Below are 20,979 nucleotides of genomic sequence, written 5' to 3' on the forward strand. Positions count from 1 at the left end.
AAAGTAACCCCTCCACAAACAAGTTATAAAAAGCTATTGATGGTCAGGGGCCCCCTTATAAGATCGGCTGTTTTCATGGCTTCGGGTCCTTTGGCTGTTCTCGGCACTTCCGCATTTCGGCTGTTCGCACGTATGGCTTTTTTCAAAACTGCAGCACTGCCGGGCCCCACTTCATGCCCGAGCCACTTGTCCCCTGATGGCGGCCCTGACGTTACTAAGCGGCGTTGCTTTTTCCACACGAGCAGCCCTTACTCATTCCTCTGAAAAGTGAAGCCTTCTAAAATCACAAGGTATTTACCTCATGAAACACATTTAAGCTCATCTCACACTAACTATGTTCAGTTTTCATTTCTCTGAAGGAAACTCAGGCAATAACTCGTAGCAAAGGTGAGGCAAAAGCCCGCCCAAAACTTCGGCTGACGTCTGTGACCGTTACCATGGACACAAAGCGCGCATCGGTCGGCGCCAGAGAACACTGCACATGCGCACTATGATTCCAAGCGCCGATACCTGGCATGGCCTCGAATGTCTTTAGTGCGCATGCGCAACAGGTGAATTCCCTCCCCCCTCACGGGTGAGGCCTGGGAGGAGTCTCCAGGTCCGGACACTGTGCAACTAGAGACCGGGGACCGAGGCCTAACACTAGCCACACACACAGGCCAGGCAGCAAGATGGTGAGAAATGGGAAGTATTGGGCTGTGCATTTCAACGTATTCGGCGCCAGCGGTGTCATTAGTGAGCAGGACCCAGGTGCCCGTGTCTCGAGCACCTTCCGATTGTTGTCGAAATACTGAGTTACGTCGTCCGTGCTTTTTAGTCCCGCAAAGCAGCTGCGTGTTGCGTCACCGCGCTTGCGTGTGCTCGTGACGTCACTGCGGTTACGTGATGATGAGGCTGTGCTGTCAGGGTTTTAAGTAAGACGAGGAGGCCGGGAGCTTCCAGGTGACAACTTTACCGGCGGTGTAAGTAACTCTGAGCCAATGTGGCCTCTGTGTGTGTCTTATCCCTCCTGTCACTCACATTTATATTTCTCTATTGACTTCTATCTACTTTCATTCTCTGTAAGACTTCTACTGTCTGTCACTCAAACTTTACTCCCTGAGTCCGTGTATAACTCAGCCTGCAGCCTTGTGCCTTTATATGGTCACAGAACAACCCCTCAGTGACTTCTAATATCCTTATCATTTACAGTAGGGGGTACATTATCTCTTATAATACATGAGTGATACTCAGAGTTCCCTGTATAACTCAGCCTGCAGCCTTGTGCCTTTATATGGTCACAGAACAACCCCTCAGTGACTTCTAATATCCTTATCATTTACAGTAGGGGGTACATTATCCCTTATAATACATAAGTGATACTCAGAGTTCCCTGTATAACTCAGCCTGCAGCCTTGTGCCTTTATATGGTCACAGAACAACCTCTCAGTGACTTCTAATATCCTTATCATTTACAGTAGGGGGTACATTATCCCTTATAATACATGAGTGATACTCAGAGTTCCCTGTATAACTCAGCCTGCAGCCTTGTTCCTTTATATGGTCACAGAACAACCCCTCAGTGACTTCTAATATCCTTATCATTTACAGTAGGGGGTACATTATCCCTTATAATACATGAGTGATACTCAGAGTTCCCTGTATAACTCAGCCTGCAGCCTTGTGCCTTTATATGGCCACATTACAACCTCTCAGTGACTTCTAATATCCTTATCATTTACAGTAGGGGGTACATTATCACTTACAATACATGAGTGATACTCAGAGTTCCCTGTATAACTCAGCCTGCAGCCTTGTGCCTTTATATGGTCACAGAACAACCCCTCAGTGACTTCTAATATCCTTATCATTTACAGTAGGGGGTACATTATCCCTTATAATACATGAGTGATACTCAGAGTTCCCTGTATAACTCAGACTACAGCCTTGTGCCTTTATATGGTCACAGAACAACCCCTCAGTGACTTCTAATATCCTTATCATTTACAGTAGGAGGTACATTATCCCTTATAATACATGAGTGATACTCAGAGTTCCCTGTATTACTCAGCCTGCAGCCTTGTGTCTTTATATGGTCACAGAACAATCCCTCAGTGACTTCTAATATCCTTATCATTTACAGTAGGGGGTACATTATCCCTTATAATACATGAGTGATACTCAGAGTTCCCTGTATAACTCAGCCTGCAGCCTTGTGCCTTTATATGGTCACAGAACAACCCCTCAGTGACTTCTAATATCCTTATCATTTACAGTAGGGGGTACAGTATCCCTTATAATACATGAGTGATACTCAGAGTTCCCTGTATTACTCAGCCTGCAGCCTTGTGCCTTTATATGGTCACAGAACAACCCCTCAGTGACTTCTAATATCCTTATCATTTACAGTAGGGGGTACATTATCTCTTATAATACATGAGTGATACTCAGTTCCCTGTATAACTCAGCCTGCAGCCTTGTGCCTTTATATGGTCACAGAACAACCCCTCAGTGACTTCTAATATCCTTATCATTTACAGTAGGGGGTACATTATCCCTTATAATACATGAGTGATACTCAGAGTTCCCTGTATAACTCAGCCTGCAGCCTTGTGCCTTTATATGGTCACAGAACAACCCCTCAGTGACTTCTAATATCCTTATCATTTACAGTAGGGGGTACATTATCCTCAGGCGACTTCGTAAAAGGGATCAGAGTGCCATCCCGCCAGCGATTTAAATTCTATTACATTCTTTTTACTTGTAATATTGGTGTGTAGGTGCATCTCAGGTCATTTTACCTGGTCATGTGATTTCAGAAAGAGCTAGCACTTTAGGAGAGAAATGCTTTCTGGCAGGCTGCTGTTTTTCCTTCTCAATGTAACTGAATGTGTCTCAGTGGGACCTGGATTTTACTATTGAGTGCTGTTCTTAGATCTACCAGGCAGCTGTTATCTGGTTACCTTCCGATTGTTCTGTTGTTAGGCTGCTGGGATGGTGGGGTTGAAGGGAGGGGGGTGATATCACTCCAACTTGCAGTAAACCGTGACTGAAGTCTATTAGAGCACAAGTCACATGACTGTGGGCAGCTGCAAAACGAACAATATGTCTAGCCCCATGTCAAATTTCAAAATTAAATATAAAAAAATCAGTTTGCTCTTTTGAGAAATGGATTTCAGTGGAGAATTCTGCTGGAGCAGCACTATTAACTGATGTGTTTTGAAGGGAAAATAAATTTCCCCATGACAGTATCCCTTTAAGAACCATCAGCCAAGACGTTTGTTGGATTGTCCTGTGTCCTCAAACAGCAGCTTGTGGCCACCATTGTTCTTACTCTGTGTCCACAACAGCCGAATTCCAGGCGAAGAACTGGTTCTACAAGTCACCTGTGTATTCAATGCTCCTCTGCAAAAACTCAAGATTTCCTCCCAACCCGCTACATGACAACGAGTCCTTTCTAAAAGCCTTTATTAGCGGCGCAGCTCGTGCATTGACAAGTCGCTGAATAGACCAACTGCAAGCCTGAATTTGCTTCTGACACAATCTATTCCCCTTTTCATTACCACTTGTATTCAGTTACGGCTCCGGCGGCTTTATTTCCCCGTTATTTTTTTGCTAGTAGGGCACAAAAAAAAAAATTGCAGCTGTCAAAGAAATTTGCAGCCGTCCATTAGAATCGGTGGTGCTTGTCCTAGGCCAGACTGAGGCTATTTTCAGATTCATGTGCCTTACAGCAAAACATCTGACGCTGGATGATTCATCTCTGTTTTAGGAATGTAATAATTAAATATGCATATTCGTGCTTCTCAATGGTACTCATTCATGGACAATCATTAGGAAGTCACATTGCTGCAGTGTTTACAAAAAAAATGCACTGCCCCGTTCCGCCAGTAGAGGTCGTAACTGTAATAGAGTTGATGTTTACATTTATTTATGTCCTTCTCTACTTTTAGATGAGGTTTATGCTGCTCTTCAGCCGGCAAGGGAAGCTCCGGTTGCAGAAGTGGTATGTAGCCATCCCCGAACGAGACAAGAAGAAGCTGGTGCGAGATCTCATGCAGACCGTGCTCAGCAGGAAACCCAAAATGTGCAGCTTCCTGGAATGGAGAGACTTCAAAGTTGTCTACAAAAGGTGAGCACATAAAGCGGTGTCAAAATCACCTTTACATAGAAGAGGTGAGTCCAGCTGTCAATCACGTCCCATTTGGTCTTCTTTTTATTTTGCCTATAGCAGCAAGAAAATGTATCTGAGGCCGTTCTGTTGGCAGCCTCTGCTCTAGGTCTTAAAGGATAATAAACCTTTAAAATAAGTGGAAAATTGTTGATTGTGCTATTTTGTAATTTACATTCATTATTTATTTTCTTTTGATTCCAAGATATTAAGGGATACATGTGCTGTTAATATGAATGAATTTTGTTACAACAGCGCCACCTGCTGGTCAGTTTCCCACCAGTCTGACCAGCAAGTAGTCAAGGAAGTTGTCAGGAGAAAGAAAGAGGCTGATGTTCTTCTGCTTAGGAAAGATGTGAGATGATTCTAATTATTTTCCTAAGCAGAAGAACATCAGAGCAGCCTCTTTCTTTCTCCTGACAACTTCCTTGACTACTTGCTGGTCAGACTGGTGGGAAACTGACTGAATAAGATAAGGGCATGGATTAGTGTTTTGGCTGTTGTTTGTGAAAGAAATGGGCATATCTTGGCTATATTCTGGCCAGGTTTTGGCAGTATTATTAATATAATTAGTGAAAGAGAGGGACTGGTCAAAGATGACCCCTAAGCAGCGTGCCGAGTTAACCAGGTTAATAGTCATGCCATCAATAGTAATGGTGAAAGGGCTCGGTTTGGGTGGAAAGACCATGAGCTCAGTCTTGGCCATATATATATATATATATATATATATATATATTCTTCAAAATCAAACTTATTTTCTTTCGTGCAGCTGTGTATCCAACTTTTTGGCCCACATTAGGCCCTTTTTTTTATTATAAATCAAAGGCCAACACCAAGGGTCTTGCAGTGTCAAAAAAAAGATACATTATTGCATAGTTACTACAACCGACATTTCTGTCCCCTTGATAAAGGGGGGGGGGAAGTACTTCGGCTGTATATACTATGCAATAATAATAGTAATAATAATAATAAAATTCTTATTTCAGTATGCTGAAGGTTATATTACATTTTCATTTTGCGATAATTCCCCTTTTACCTTGGATGTCATTCTGTACAGTGATATCTGTTCCATTTTTGTCTGTATGAATGCATTGTGCTGAGTATACAAGCGGCACTATATTAATATGTAAGTAAAGAATAAAAATAAACATACACGCGTCTCATTGTGAGCTTTAGGGCAGAGACAGACGCAAAGATTCGAGGAGAGGTAGTCGGCCGGCAATAAATTGCCTCTTCTATTTGGGCAACTAATTTCCCCAAACTGCCTCCCGCCGGCTAGAATCTAAATCCTGGAGGCATGGCACTCGGAGGCTTCGTTTTCCGAAGTTGCCTCACGAGGAAACTTCGGACGACTTCAGAAAACGAATCACTCCGAGTTCCATCCCACCGGTGATTTAGATTCTAGCCAGCGCGAAGCAGTTTGGGGAAATTAGTCCCGAAGATGAGGCAATTTATTGCCGGGGAACTAAGGGCAGAGACACTTGCTTAAATTCGGGGGGAGATTAGTCGCCCAGTGACAAATCTCCTCTTCTTCAGGATGACTAATCTCCCCGAACTGCCTCCCGCCAGCTAAAATGTAAATCGCCCGTGGGATGGCACTCGGAGCGATTCGTTTTCCGAAGTCGCCTCACGAGGAAACTTTGGGCAACTTCGGAAAACGAAGCTCTCTAAGTGCCACCCTGCTGGCGATTTAGATTCTAGCCGGTGGGAAGGCTTTTCGGGGAAATTATTCGCCCGAAGAAGAGGCGATTTGTCACCTGGGCTACTTAATCTCCCCGAATCTTTATATTTTCCTTACTCTTGGCGCTAACCCTCTCTATTCTTTCCAGATACGCCAGTCTGTATTTCTGCTGTGCTGTTGAAGATCAGGATAATGAGTTGCTGACCCTGGAACTCATACACCGATACGTCGAACTCCTGGACAAATATTTTGGCAGCGTGAGTTTGACCTAGACAAGGGGGCGGGTGGGCAGATAGAGGAGCCAAAGGAAAGAACATTCAGTCAGTGGGGGGCTGTGACTAATCTCCTTCCCAGGCATTATTCTTTGCTAATTAGCTTTAGCAGAGATCACAGTCTGTGCATGTAATCCTCACCTTATGAAATCTGTGTTATTAGCATGTGCACTACTTTCTGCCCTTGTGCTTCTCATATGGGTGTCTGTCTGTCTGTCTATGCTTTTCATTTTATACTCTTCTTTGTCTGCCTTCCCCTATTTTATTTCAGAATGGTGTTGCCCACACTATAGCCTTCTGCCTGTTCAGCTACAAGTTCCAGCATGACGATGTACTAGGATTTGTAGCTGTAACCGCAAGGCCACATGTTGAATACTGACATGTCCAAAATCTTCATTCAGTCAAGTTTAAAGGATAAGATACATTTATTATTTATTTTGTTTTGATTCCAAGATATTAAGGGATACCTGTGCTGTTAATACGAATGAATTTTGTTACAACAGCGCCACCTGCTGGTCAGTTTCCCACCAGTCTGACCACCAAGTAGTCAAGGAAGTTGTCAGGAGAAAGAAAGAGGCTGATGTTCTTCTGCTTAGGAAAGATGTGAGAAGGGTTTCTAATTCTTTTCCTAAGCAGAAGAACATCAGAGCAGCCTCTTTCTTTCTCCTGACAACTTCCTTGACTACTTGGTGGTAGAGTCCTAAACTTTGCGAAATAAATAGAAAGGATGATGCGGACCACATCAGGGCTTAATCAGGCTTAATAATAGCCCAATAACGTAGACTCTCTGTAGGTGCCATTAGTCCGTGGTCACGGACCCAGTCAAATGTAGCTTGTGCTATACAAGAGGATGCTATAATTATGCTCCCCACGTCACCTCTAAATATCTCAGCCTACATTCTGTTTAAAGGGGAAGTATTGCGAAAATGAAAATTTAATATAAGCTTCATCATACTGAAATAAGAAACTTTCTAAATACAGTCAATTAAAAATTCTGTAGCGTTTCAGAAATAATCAAGTTTATCTTCACTATTCCTCTCTCAGCATCTGTTTCTCTTTATTCTCTCTTCATGCAGCAGTTGGGTGTCAGATATTCATTGACAGTTAGATCCAATATATCTTATAGGGGGCTCTCTTTGCCTAGAAGATGTATTAGAGCTCACTCTATTAAACTCACTAGACATCATGTCTCTCTACATGCAGGATTTGTGCAAAAGGCAGTTATTTTGTTTGTACTGGAATCAGTTGAGTGAGCTCTAATACATCTTCTAGGCAAAAGGAGCCCCCCTATAAGATATATTGGATGTAACTGTCAGTGAATATCTGACACCCAACTGCTGCATGAAGAGAGAATGAAGAGAAACAGATGCTGAGAGAGGGATAGTGAAGATAAACTTGATTATTTCAGAAACAATGCAGAATATTTAATTGATTGTATTTAGAAAGTTTCTTATTTCAGTATGCTGAAGCTTATATTACATTTTTATTTTCGCAATAGTTCCCCTTTAAATATGCAGTATAACAATGAGGCCGCTACTTAATTCACATTAGTGTACATAGAAGCAACCAGTGTTTGTTATTCTTTGTGACACGTTGCTTATCTCTGTACCTCCATCCCTTCCTGATTCCTTCCCTACTTCTTTCTTTCTTTCTTGCTTCTCCGTTTTTCTACCTTTTCTCTAACCAGTTACTTTATTCTCTAACAGACCTCATTCTTCTGTTTCCTACCCCCTACTTCCTGCAGGTGTGCGAGCTGGATATTATATTTAATTTTGAGAAGGCTTATTTCATCCTGGACGAGTTCCTGATGGGAGGCGAAATCCAGGATACGTCCAAGAAAAGCGTCTTGAAGGCCATCGAGCAGTCCGACATGCTGCAGGAGGTGAGGACAGAGAAAGTAACAGTTGTCTTTAACTGAAAGGAAGAGAGAAAGAATCGCAAGGGAAAGGCGTCTACTTTCTTCTCTCTCTCTCACCTTTTCAGGTCACGTTCTCTTTTTTTTTTCATATCACTGACAAGCTTTTATTCTCCCATTTGTACATCGAAGTCCTCTGCTTGCGGCGTCTTTTTATGTCTCTGCTTGTTTTGTGTCTTTTCTTCCCTCCTTTGTGTCTCCCGCGCTCTCCTTGCTTTGCTCTTTCTCCCCCCCACCCATTCTCTGCAGTGGATGAATCACACATCTCTCTTGTCCTGTCACAGCTCACTGACTCCCACCCACTCGCTTGCAGAGCAAGACATTTCTACACTGGAGTTCTGGTGGGAGGGAGAGGGGCTCAGGATGGTGGGGGTTAATGATCAGTAGAATGTGCATTATATAAATGAAGGCAAAAAAATAAATAAATAATGGAAATTGATGAGAGAGTAGAGGCTTGCGGCTGTGATAAAGAGATCGGAAGTTTCAGGTTGTGTCACGGAGAATTTGCAAAAGGAGCAAAGTTCAAGATGGAGAAATGAATATTTAAATGTGGGGATAGAAGACTGAAAGATGGAGCAGAAAGTGAGCCCAAAGTGACTAGAGAAGCAGGTTGGAGCAGTGAACGTGTGAGGTTTAGAAGTGGGTCCGGAATGACTCCAGAACTGATGAAGAGGAGGAATAAATGCGGCACACTAGGAAATATAAGGGTTTGCTTTAGCACATCTCTATTTTATATTTCTCTCTTCTCTCCATCTGACCCCTGTACACTTGTTCTCTCCGTCTCTGCAGGAGGATGAGTCACCACGCAGCGTTCTAGAGGAGATGGGACTGGCTTGAAACACAGAGACCCCACATTCCTCCCCTCCCCATTACTGCGACATTCCCACCCTTTCAATCGTTGCAACTCTTTAAACACTTTAACATTCTCCCCCCCCCCCCCTTTATTCCTTCTCTCGCACACACTGACCACTGCCATGTAGGAGTTCGTATAGGTATGTGTGTCTTAAAGGGATGCTGTCATGGGAAAAATTATATTTTTTAAAAAAAACGCATTAGTTAATAGTGCTGCTCCAGCAGAATTCTGCACTGAAATCTGTTTCTCAAAAGAGCAAACAGTTTTTGTTTATATTCAATTTTGAAATCTGACATGGGGCTCGACATATTGTCAGTTTCCCAGCTGCCCCAGTCATGTGACTTGTGCTCTAATAAACTTCAGTCTCTCTTTACTGCTGTACTGCAAGTTGGACTGATATCAATGATGTGCTGGTCTGGATTTCCCTAACCTGCCCTCCCTTAGGCCCCCGTTCGCATCCGACTTGCGTGTTGCTTTTAAAGACCCGTGCCAACACACCCCGCCGATGATGTCACAAAAGGGGCGGGGTGAACAGGCACAGTGTCTATAAAAGACGAAGCCAGCATTTGACGGTGGTGGGCAGGGAGAGCAGCAGAAGAGCTCAACCCACACCTGCCCGCGAGGAAGAGTGCGAGGTCGACCCAAACCCGCAGGTATTGGGCCGGCCCACACATCACTAATATCAACCCGTCCCTTTCTCCCCAGCAGCCTAAAAACAGAACAATGGGAAGGTAACCAGATAGCAGCTCCCTAACACAAGATAACAGCTGCCTGGTAGATCTGAGAACAACACTCAATAGTAAAATCCAGGTCCCACTGAGACACATTCAGTTACATTGAGTAGGAGAAACAACAGCCAGCCAGAAAGCAGTTCCATCCTAAAGTGCTGGATCTTTCTGAAATCACATGACCAGGCAAAATGACCTGAGATGCACCTACACACCAATATTACAACTAAAAAATACACTTGCTGGTTCAGGAATGACATTTTATATTGTACAGTGAATTATTTGCAGTGTAAACAGTGTCATTTAGAAATAAAAACGACATCATAAAAATCATGGTAGAATTCCTTTAACGTGTGTGTTCGTGCTCTCTGCAGTATGATAACAATGTGAAAAGGGACCAATCGCTCAGCCGCACCTTCCTACTCCTGATCACACACTCACACCTCTCCATTCTGACGTAATTCCATTTCTGTATCTCTGCACAGACGATCACATGCTGGTGAACTTGTTTGCACACTTGGAGGCACATTTATCAAAGGGCGAATTTCAAATACATGCGAGTTTAAAAAAAAAAACGCCTCGAAATTAGACGAATGGATATTTATTAATAAAATCTGATTTTTAAAACTCTGATGAATTGAATTGACCCGAAATCACGAATAGAATTCGTTTCGAATTTAAAAAAACTAGATTTGAGTTTTAATGTCAGGAAGGCTGCAAAATGATCCCGGGACCTCTCCCATTGACTCAAACAGCAATCCGACAGGTTTTAGATGGTGAATCGTCAAGTTCTTTAATACATCTTCTAGGCAAAAGGAGCCCCCCTATAAGATATATTGGATGTAACTGTCAGTGAATATGTGACACCCAACTGCTGAATGAAGACAGAATGAAGAGAAACAGATGCTGAGAGAGGAATAGTGAAGATAAACTTGATTATTTCAGAAACAGTACAGAATATTTAATTGATTGTATTAAGAAAGTTTCTTATTTCAGTATGATGAAGCTTATATTACATTTTCATTTTCGCAATAGTTCCTCTTTAAAGGTTTGATGGATACTGTCATGGGAAAAATGTTTTCTTCAAAACACATCAGTTAATAGTGCTGCTCCAGCAGAATTCTGCATTGAAATCTGTTTCTCAAAAGAGCAAATTGATTTTTTTATATTTAATTTTGAAATCTGACATGGGGCTAGACATATTGTCAGTTTCCCAGCTGCCCCCAGTCATGTGGCTTGTGCTCTGATAAACTTCAATCACTCTTTACTGCTGTACTGCAGGTTGGAGTGATATCACCCCTCAGCAGCTTAACAACAGAACAAAGGTAACCAGATAGCAGCTCCCTAACACAAGCTAACAGCTGCCTGGTAGATCTAAGAACAGCACTCAATAGTAAAATCCAGGTCCCACTGAGACACATTCAGTTACATTGAGTAGGAGAAACAACAGCCTGCCAGAAAGCAGTTCCATCCTAAAGTGCTGGCTCTTTCTGAAATCACATGACCAGGCAAAATGACCTGAGATGCACCTACACACCAATATTACAACTAAATACACTTGCTGGTTCAGGAATGACATTTTATATTGTACAGTGAATTATTTGCAGTGTAAACAGTGTCATTTAGACATAAAAACTACATCATAAAAATCCTGACCGAATTCTTTTGTAAGATGCTGTTCCTGCTAAACTGTGCTGAACACATGGTATTGAGTACATACCTGCTGGTGTGGTTTTATTGTAAGAAATATTTTCTTAAAATGGTGTCCAGAATGCTCAGGACCTAGGGGTTTCTGGGTAAGGGACCTTTCCGTAATTTGGATCTCCATACCTTAATGTTTTGCCTCCAATAAGGATTAATTATATCTTAGATGGGATCAAGTACAAGTTACTGTTGTTATTACAAAGAAAAAGGAAATCTACATTAATATGAGAGTGAGTTGTATTAGACGTATGGGTGGAATAAGCCCCTAGTGTGTTGGAATTTTCTAAGTTAAAAAGGGCGGTAAATAACAGCTCACATTTGGCTGCTAGGCTGACTGTAAATAATTGAGATTACGTTGAGACCTGGATGCACTCTCTTTATACAGACTGCATGGCTTGTGATGCTAACGTCTGCCATATGACATTGTCAGCTCTACAGGGTGTTTGACCCCTGATGAGCTGTGTGGGGTGAACCTAGAGACAGCCTAAGGCCTCCTTGCACTAATTGCTAGGTCTGCATTCACATGCAAGCTGTACTGTGGGCCAAAGTCCCCCTTTAGGAATAAAAGAAAAAGCACATTTAAAGGATCAGAGAAAACCTTTAAAATAAGTGAATGTAAAATTGATGAGGTTGCTATTCTAAGCACTTTTGTATTTTACATTTATTATTTATTTTCTTTTGATTCCAAGATATTAAGGGATACATGTACTTTATATCTAGTATAGGTCACTTCATAGTGATACATGTACTGTTAATATGAATGAATTTTGTTACAACAGCGCCACCTGCTGGTCATTTTCCCACCAGTCTGACCACCAAGTAGTCAAGGAAGTTGTCAGGAGAAAGAAAGAGGCTGCTCTGATGTTCTTCTGCTTAGAAAAGATGTGAGAAAGGTTTCTCATTTTATTCCTAAGCAGAAGAACGTCAGAGCAGCTAATTTCTTTCTCCTTACAACTTCCTTGACTACTTGGTGGTCAGACTGGTGGGAAACTGGTGCTGTTGTAACAAAATTAATATTGATTACTTGGTTGTCAGAATGGTCAGAAACTGATCAGCAGGTGGTGCTGTTGTAACAAAATTATTCATATTAACAGCATACTGTATGTATCCCTTAATATCTTGGAATCAAAAAAATAAATAAATAATGAATATAAATTACAAAAGTGCTTAGGATAGCCCCCTCATCAATTTTTCATTCACTTATTTTTAAGATTTACTTATTCTTTAATGCAGGACACCGAGCATGAGACCAAGAGTGTTTCAGTAACAATAGAAACCAGGACGATAGATACAGTTTGAAGATGTATAAGCTATAGCCCCTCAGGGCAAGATGCAGAATTAAATTTTAATTAAGTTACTAGGAGGTCAAGGAGGGATGGGTGGTTATTATAGAAAACTAACAACCGCTCTGTTTAAATATTGTCGGGAGCTATTGCAAATCATAACAGGTTGAATCATAGTCTGTTAGAGCATGCTGGCAGTCCATATAGTGGTGGTCTACGCTCCAGAACTACAGCTTCAGGCAGCGATACCCAACTGGAGGCTCGTGGGCTGGATGTGGCCTTCAAAAGAATTTTCTGGTCCCTTCAGTCTGCTCAAAGACTCCATAGACTTCGTTGTATAACATCATTTTAATGTACTCCGGCCCTCAAATAAGCTGTATGGGAAATCTTCGGCCCATTCTACGGGATAAGTTCGACAGCACTGGCTCCAGGAATCTAAGACATGGCCCCAGACCACCCTTGCAAATACTGTATCTTGGTAGTGCTGGAGCCAAGAAAGTGAAACTGCTGAAATTGAAGGATGTCATTGCATTCTTTGGAAAGCTAATTATCCAAAAACCCTCATTTACTATGGGAAAGTGTGATACACACCTTGTACACGCTCATGATGATGTCCCAAAAGGGGCAGAGCAGGTGCACACCTATAAAACCAGAAGCTGGCAATGTAAGGTCGCAAAATGGTGCAGCAACATTAAGCCATGCTCATGTTACTACACCCAAACAGCAAGGCACTGACCACCCAACATTAAATGATAACTTCCAGCATCAAATGACACTGACCGCCAAACATTAAATTGCAAAGTAGTATCCAGCATTACATGGCGGAGTAACTACCAGCATCAGTGACCCCCACTGCATGTACTTGAACGCCTAAAATACTTTCCCTCTCACTGTGCAGTACCCTTCCCCTTTACTCTGATCTACTCTGCTCCTGGTCAAGGAAAATGCTTAAAGTCTCTATAGGGCAGGATTATTTCATTAATAACCAGTGGCATGCTATGAAAGTCTTCAAAAAGTCTTGAAACTTTCATCCCTGCATGCATCAAGCCTAAGATACTTGCTCGATATCTAATTTCAGGTTTGGAGAAAGTGTTGCCTTCTTCTAATAGAGCTCCAGCCATAGGTAGAATCTGTACTAAAGAGCAAACTGTTGTGGCAGTAGAGGACCTTTAAGGAATATTAAACTACTGTTTAATTAATGTTGACTGGTCTCACAGTAAATTCCAGGTGTGGAGCTTTATGTCAATCCTTCTCCAACCCTCGATAGATATTGTGGCTAGATTATACTGAGGCTGTGTGCAACTCAATTGTGCTAATGTAGGTCCCAGACATGGTTGGCACAATCTGTGGTCTGTTGTGACCCCTCAACCTACTTTTTCCAGACTGACTCATCTTCCAGTTGGGGTTCCAATGGTACTTTGACTAGCGGTGGACTGGGAACTGCTGATGACCATCCACCAGTGCATTCTTGCATGCCTACATATATTTGCATACACACCCACTCCAACCCTAACCCACCCTCTTCCAACTCTGACCTGGCCCAAATTGGTGTGCTGCAGGCAACATCTAACTCTGATATTGCTGGAGAAGTGTGGACACAGTATAAAAGAGATTGCAGACGACAAACTGAGTAGGGTTCCGGTGGGCTAGTCCAACTCTAGTTTTGACTATAAGCTCTGTTTAGGGAGGGATGATTAATATTTCCTCTCCCTTAGGGAGATTTTCATGTTACCTTCTTTACAATGACTTATCCCTTCAGTGTTCCTTAGTAGCATAAACCCACCCTATTTAAAGGATGACTATACCACCAAATGAATACTAAGCCGACAGATAGTTTATATCATATTAAGAGGCCTGTTGAAGACTTACCAAACTGCAATATTGATATCAGTAAATATTGCCCTTTTACATCTTTTCCCATGAGCCACCATTTTGCCATGGTCTGTGTGCTGCCTCAGAGACCACCTGACCAGAAATACTGCAGCTCTAACTGGAACAGGAAGATGTGAGGGGGTAAAAGACAGAACTTTGTCCATTAATTGGCTCATGTGACCTAACATGTTTGTGAGCACCGTGAATTGTATGGTCCCAGGGGGCGGCTCTTAGTTCTTAAAATGGCCGCTTCTATTAATGATTTCCCAATGACCCATACTACTAAAAAAATTATAATTTTAGGAAAACCGTTTATTTAGATGAAGCAATGTTTTATAGAGCCCTACATTGTTCGATAGTTGGGGTCATAAGGAGCTGCCTGTTATCTCACAAATAGTCAGTGGGGGTTATTGGTTTATACAAGGCTAGCAGTAAGTCACACCAAGTATATACAGTATACTATTAAGAGCAGCAATGCATGGGCAAATGATCAGATACCTTACATATGAAAACAACTGGTTCTGGGTAGTCTCTTAGATATAAAGGCATATATTCTGTAACTACCATGATGTAAGACTAACTCTAGTCTATGTATGACTTTAACACCCTAGAAAAAAAGTAAGTCCCTTTGCAGTTCTACCAAGAAAAAATATGAAACCATCTTGGCACAGGCCAAGCTGCACTCTTTTAAGCATTTGAATATTGCAAAGGTCAGTATCTAAGGTTACTTCTGCTGGTTTCTTGGAATTGTAAAACCTGTCAATTTGTACAGGAATATTTCCCCTTTGCAGAAATTTTTGTTGACAGTTGGACCTTGGCCAAGTTCCTAAATAACTGTATACTTTGTGTTTCAGTAACCAATACATTTTTGTTGTTTTGATGATGTTCATCATAGGTACCCATCACACTTTTAATGGGCCGTTTAGAATGATAAAAGGAACCATATGATCTTCTACAATGGCTAATGGGACCTGGGCAAAGTGCCTTCCGTATGTTTGACTGTACCACCCTTTGGCCACTCTTTTTGATGCCCTACCGTCCTACAGGAAGGTTGGATCACACTAATTGTGGCACTGTACCACCAGGCCTAAGGAGGATCAGGACTCCAGGAACCACTTCAATGGTCCATTGAAACAAAACTCTTCTACTCTTTATCGGTTTCCCCGAGGCCTGGGATTCCTTCGCAGGCCAAATAACAACCATAACTCGTAATAAAATAGTCAGCTTTATTTTCTTAGCAAAAAGTATTTATGTGATATGTACAAACAGGAGAGGAGAGAAAGCTCTTTATTAGCAAGGTAACATCGACAGCATCACAGAGAGGGCCACAGCAGCCAAGACACTGAAGGGAATGGAGAAGGGGAACATGCAAACTGAGTGAATCCAGGAGGCAATGTCAGGCAGGAACTTGAGGGCCCAGTAGGGGACTGTGTACCCCCCAAATGAAGAGATTCTTTCAAATCATATATTTTTTTTCTTTTTTGTGGTTTTTGGGTATAATTACAAATATTGTGCTCAAAAAGTGAGCGAGTTGGCAGGGGTACTGCCATCTCACCCGGTTGCAACAGTATCATTAATAATAGCTCCTCAGTTGCGGAAGAAAGCGGTCACTTGTCAAGATCTGTCGCTCCTGTCCGTCAACTGAAGATTTCAAGGAGAAGTTCAATTTAAGAGTAAATTTTAGTGTGATGTCAACAACGACTGCAGTTGGTCTGTAGGGTTTCCAATGTTTTCCTTTTTTTCGTAGGTTTCATGTTTGCCTTTTAAAGTGCTGTATGGTTGCTAGGTTTACTATCTGGTTGCTAGGTTTACTGACACCAGCAATGAGGCATTGGTGGGTGATCAATGGGGGGGGGGCTGAATTAATAACAATAAAACAAGCCAATTTAATTCCAGTTGCTAAACACATTCTAAAGTTTAAGGCTGGGTGCAAAGTGCAAAAAAACAGGCACAATCTGCTGTTTATATGCACTTTGTAACCGTATTAGGTCTCTGTTATTCATTATGGAGCATAGGAACCTTCAACCGCACTCATGAATACAGGGCTGCTTGCATTTTGCAGAGCTGCATTCATGAGAGGAGACATGTAGGAGACCCAGCTTCAGCACCGTAAAGGTGGTCATACACTGGCCGATATAGGCTGTCAACAGATTAAGTCTGCAGCTTATTGGGCAGTGTATGGGGGCCTCCGATAGGCTTCCAATCGATATTTGAACAAAAGGCAGCCAGATGTCATGTTTAAAAAACCATATACTTCTCTTTGTGATCCGATCCTAGGGCTGAAGTGATATATAGTGATGGGGTTTGTGCCAATGCCAAAATCCTTCCGTTAGTTGCACTTGTCTGCAAGAGCTCTGGTGCCCCTTAGTGCTCTTGCACTTCTATACAGGGTCTTCGGAAACTACCCGTATTGACCCTATTGTTTTATTTCTGGAGAGAGGCAGACTACAAAAGGCAAATAAGTATAAAACCTCCTCTTGACTGTCAGTCTAACTTCGATGTAGAAACACTGAAAATGTAGTTAAAGTGAACTTCTCCTTTAAAGAGGTCTCAACAACATGGACGATTCTGCACGTCCCAAAGCAAAACCTCTTTAGTGCAAATTACTCTTATTATTCATTTTCTTTTAGATATATATATATATATATTTATGGAGTAGGAAGGGCCTAGATCTGGTTTAGGAGATTGTAATTTGGTCCGTTCTCTTAGGAACTACTGAATATTGACTGTGATGAATATCTGCCCCAGAGCACATAGTTGCCCAAAATTGCACCAGATTTCAGAAAAAAAGTTTTTAGAAGTATCACAGGTTAATCTGAAAAATGCAGGTGTTTCAGTGATCCAGTCTTTTGTTTTTCTATTACTCTTAAGGTGGGGTTTTCATTGTCCGTGCAGTTGTTCTGTCATTTTAAGGAAACATCACTGGTTTTGTCGGTTTGTTGTGGTATCACCAAGGGCAAGTTGGTTGATGCACATTTTCAGGCACTCGGTTTTATATATATATTGTGGTGGGCATAAGATCACTTGAGTTGTGCAGAAAGGATGCAACTGACTGGTTTGGAAAGATAAATATCTTGCTCAGTTGAGTCATGTTCAATGTAGTTGAGTTGGATTCAATAGCTGGGTTGAGTTGTTGAGTTGTATTCTATGGGACAACAACTTGGGACAAATCACTGGAAGACCTCAGGATGGGTCAGCAGGAGCCTTTCAATGTAATTCTCCATCTCCTCCTGCCTAGCCTTGTCTTCATCAAAATAATCATCGATCTGTGGAGGAGGAGGTTTGTAGTAATATCTTGGGGGAGACTGGAAAGCCCTAGGACGGATATAATTTGAGAATGAAGAAGGGCGTGTGCGATATCTGCGGGGAGGTGGCTGCATAAATTTTTTCCAGCTTGGCTGTTTCACCTTATTCCAGCTTGAGTCTTCCATATTATCCCAACTTGATTTTTGTGCTTTATTCCAGCTTGGCTTTTCTATCTCATTCCAACTGGATTCTGGCAACTTGTTCCAGCTTGAATCATGCACCTTATTCCAGTTTGAATCTTGCACCTTATTCCAGTTTGAATCTTGCACCTTATTCCAGTTGGAATCTTGCACCTTATTCCCGTAGGAATCTTGCACCTTATTCCCGTAATCTTGCACCTTATTCCAGTTTGGGTCTTGCATCTTTTTCCAGTTTGGCTCTTGCATCTTTTTCCAGCTTGGTTGTTGTACTATATTCCAGCTTGGTTGTTGCACTTTATTCCAGCTTGGCTGTTGCACTTTGTTCCAGCTTGGTTGTTGCACTTTATCCCATCTTGGTTCCTGCAGCTTATTCCAATTGGGATCTGCCCATTTATTCCATCTTGGCTCCTTTTTCTTACTCCAAATTGGTTCAGGAACCTTGTTCCAGACTGGATCTTGCACTTTATTCCAGACTGGCTCTTGTTCCAGCCTTCTCCTGGGATAATAGGCAGGTTTTGGGGTGTCTGGCCAAGATTGTGGTGGGGCTCTTGTCCTTTCCTTTCTTCCAAGGAAGTCATCTCTTGCCTTCTTCTTTTTCATCCTTCTCCTTTTCCTCCTTTCAACATCAGCTATGATATCAACAACATCATCGGCTGGAAGATGCAGGCGACTGGAGAGCTCAATCAACTTGTCAATGGTTTGAGGATCAATCTCATCATCATCGTCATCATTTGATCTTTTCTCTAGGATATTAGCATCTTCCTCATCTTCAAACATAGGCCTCTGACCTTCAACAAAGTCTCCTCCTTGGTAATCAGCTGCTTCTTCGCTACCTTCCTGCTCTTGGTTCTTTTCTTCCTTACCCTGCTCTTCTTCATTTTCAGCTCCATTCAGGACATATTGTAGCAGAAGGTCTTGAGCAACACCAGCTAGATTATCACTTTCTTCTTCTTCTCCCCATTTTTTGGATGATTCTGCATCAGGTTGGATCGGGGACCTTTTTTCCTCTTCTATTTCACTTCCTATACCTAGAAGCTCCTTTAGCTCTTCTAAGTCATCACTATCAGATCTTGTTTGCTGTTCAATTTCTTGCTCTGCTTTAGGTGGGGACTGAAAACTCTCAAACTCTTGCAACAGTGACTTCACACTTTCTAAGTCTTCTTCATTCCCCACCTTTGCATCTTCTCTTAACTCATCCTCCCTTTCTAAACTTTGTGATCTGGTCTTTACTCTCTCTGTCAGACCATCCTCTTTCTCATCTTTTAAGGCTTTGTGATCTCCAGGGGGAGTTCTCTCTGGCGAGGTTGAAGGGGTCTGCTCTTCCCCGTCTGAATTAAGGGCTTGTAGCAAGACAGCAGCCAAGGCCTTTGGACTGATATCTTTAAACAATTCATCTCCCTCATCTGGCATTGTTGCAGGAAGCATTTGTGTGGATTCACGCTCATCATTGCCCTCCCTCTTCTCATGCTGGCTTCTGGGAAGTAAAGATGCTTCCTGATGATCTACAGCTTCAGAGGGATAAGCAGGGCTGTCATGAGCATTCTGATGTATAGGCTGATGTCTCTGCTCCTCCCCAACAGGAATGGCATTATAGAAGTGGAAATGTAGGATGGTAAGGGAAAGGGTTAGCAGGAGAGGGGGAGCTTGAAACATTTCTAGAGGGCAGGAAAAAAATACAAAGACGAGTTCCAAATAAAATATGGGTAAATGGAAAATGAAGTGAATGGAAGGAGAGAAAGAGAAAAGAGAGAAAGAAAATTTTATTGGCGGAGAAATGTATTACTGAATACGACTTTTCTTTTTTGCTTACATTGCAGACCAACCTCTTCTTGGAAATGTTTGCCTGGCGGGGAGAGAAGCGTAGGAGAGAAGGGAGGCACAGACAGAACGCAGGGAGACAGAGACTTGCGTGGGTGGGAGTGGAGGCATGAGAGAGAGTGAGGGAGTCCCAATGAGGGAATCCTGAGGATCTCTCCCAAATCATCCCTCCTCCCTTTATACCGTATATCATAGAGAACATCCAATCGTTCTAGAAACAATACGGATGAAGGTCTTATTTCGCATTCACATTTTCTCTGTCAGCTGAGCACAGCCTGGGATTCCCTTACACAATTTCTCTCCTTTCTCCTTCCCCCCCCCCCACCATCAGGGTGGTGTAGGCAGAACCTTTAGTACACATTTAATTATTAAGGGAATAATTCTGCATTTGGAATCTGTGAACGTTCTTTCTTCCAGCCTTGCCCTGATGGAGAATGTGTTGAGAAGTATACAGGGCTATGTATTTAATGAAAGAATTGTATTCTCTCTCTCTCTCTCTCTCTTCACATCCTACGATTATCTGCAAAATTAGCCTGTTTCTATAGGAACCTGAGATAATGCTACAGGAGACCCCTTCCGCCCTCCCTCTCACTCGCCGTTTTCTTCCCTTTCCTCCCCCATCTTCCCCATATACAAGTATTGCTGCATCAGACACTGCAGAGGGACCAGATTGGGAGGCTACACACCCCTGTGAGATGCTGAAGGATTTCCCTCTCCTACACTATGAGGGAATGCCCTGCTGCATTATATAGAATAGGGGGTACATCATCATTCCAAAAAATAACATTATGACTAGAGGCTAGCACTCAATGCTTCGCTCTTTGTATTCCTATGCACCCTACTCTTCTGTTCTCTGTCTTGCACTCTCATCCTTCACTCTTTGAACCTCTTTATATACCTGTCCTTCCATTACTTTGCCTGTTTATTGATGGTTATTCTCTGCTTTGTCTACAACGACGTGCAAGTGGGTCTTTGGGAAACCCCCAAGCCAGTACTTTTCACCAACATTCATTTCGTTCCAACCCACCCGGCTGATATAAATAAGTTCAACGCACCAATCGGAAGCCACGGATGAATATATTTATCCATATCACATATCCGTGGCAGTTGCTCAACATCTGGGAAGGAGGAGGGAATATTTACTGCTTGTTTTATAATGAGATGTGTCAGGACATGCGTCACTGCCCCCTTGGTTCATTAGGGGCATTTAAACCCTATCTGCTCCCATTAAAGATCCGGCGTCACTCAAATCGGGAA

The 20,979-nt window shown here is 42.3% G+C and overlaps 2 protein-coding genes across 3 annotated transcripts; one reads left to right on the top strand and one right to left on the bottom strand.

Moving 5' to 3' along the window:
• The first annotated feature begins 523 nt into the window (after positions 1 to 523).
• ap1s1.S (adaptor related protein complex 1 subunit sigma 1 S homeolog) lies at positions 524 to 9,337 on the top strand. Of its 2 annotated transcripts, none has more exons than XM_018239675.2 (5): positions 524 to 674; positions 3,933 to 4,111; positions 5,980 to 6,088; positions 7,848 to 7,985; positions 8,808 to 9,337. In XM_018239675.2, exons 1-5 carry the CDS (start codon positions 672 to 674, stop codon positions 8,853 to 8,855), a joined length of 477 nt encoding a protein of 158 aa, XP_018095164.1. In that variant the 5' UTR covers positions 524 to 671; the 3' UTR covers positions 8,856 to 9,337. The 2 variants fall into 2 exon arrangements, with proteins under 2 accessions (XP_018095164.1, XP_018095165.1); XM_018239676.2 differs by lacking the exon at positions 524 to 674 and adding an exon at positions 768 to 962.
• A 7,598-nt stretch (positions 9,338 to 16,935) lies between these two features.
• On the bottom strand, positions 16,936 to 19,361 carry LOC108703510 (neurosecretory protein VGF). The gene has a single exon (XM_018239677.2). The coding sequence runs from the start codon at positions 19,327 to 19,329 to the stop codon at positions 17,629 to 17,631; it is 1,701 nt and encodes a 566-aa protein (XP_018095166.2). The 5' UTR covers positions 19,330 to 19,361; the 3' UTR covers positions 16,936 to 17,628.
• Positions 19,362 to 20,979: the final 1,618 nt, after the last annotated feature.

This window comes from Xenopus laevis, chromosome 3S (assembly GCF_017654675.1).
Source record: "Xenopus laevis strain J_2021 chromosome 3S, Xenopus_laevis_v10.1, whole genome shotgun sequence".
Lineage (NCBI taxonomy): Eukaryota > Metazoa > Chordata > Amphibia > Anura > Pipidae > Xenopus > Xenopus laevis.

Coding starts and splice junctions, on each gene's coding strand:
- ap1s1.S (XM_018239675.2), top strand. Junction 6,089..7,847: donor TGGACAAATATTTTGGCAGC/GTGAGTTTGACC, acceptor TACTTCCTGCAG/GTGTGCGAGCTGGATATTAT. Junction 7,986..8,807: donor AGTCCGACATGCTGCAGGAG/GTGAGGACAGAG, acceptor CCGTCTCTGCAG/GAGGATGAGTCACCACGCAG.
- LOC108703510 (XM_018239677.2), bottom strand. CDS start 19,329: ATGCTTCCTGCAACAATGCCAGATGAGGGAGATGAATTGTTTAAAGAT.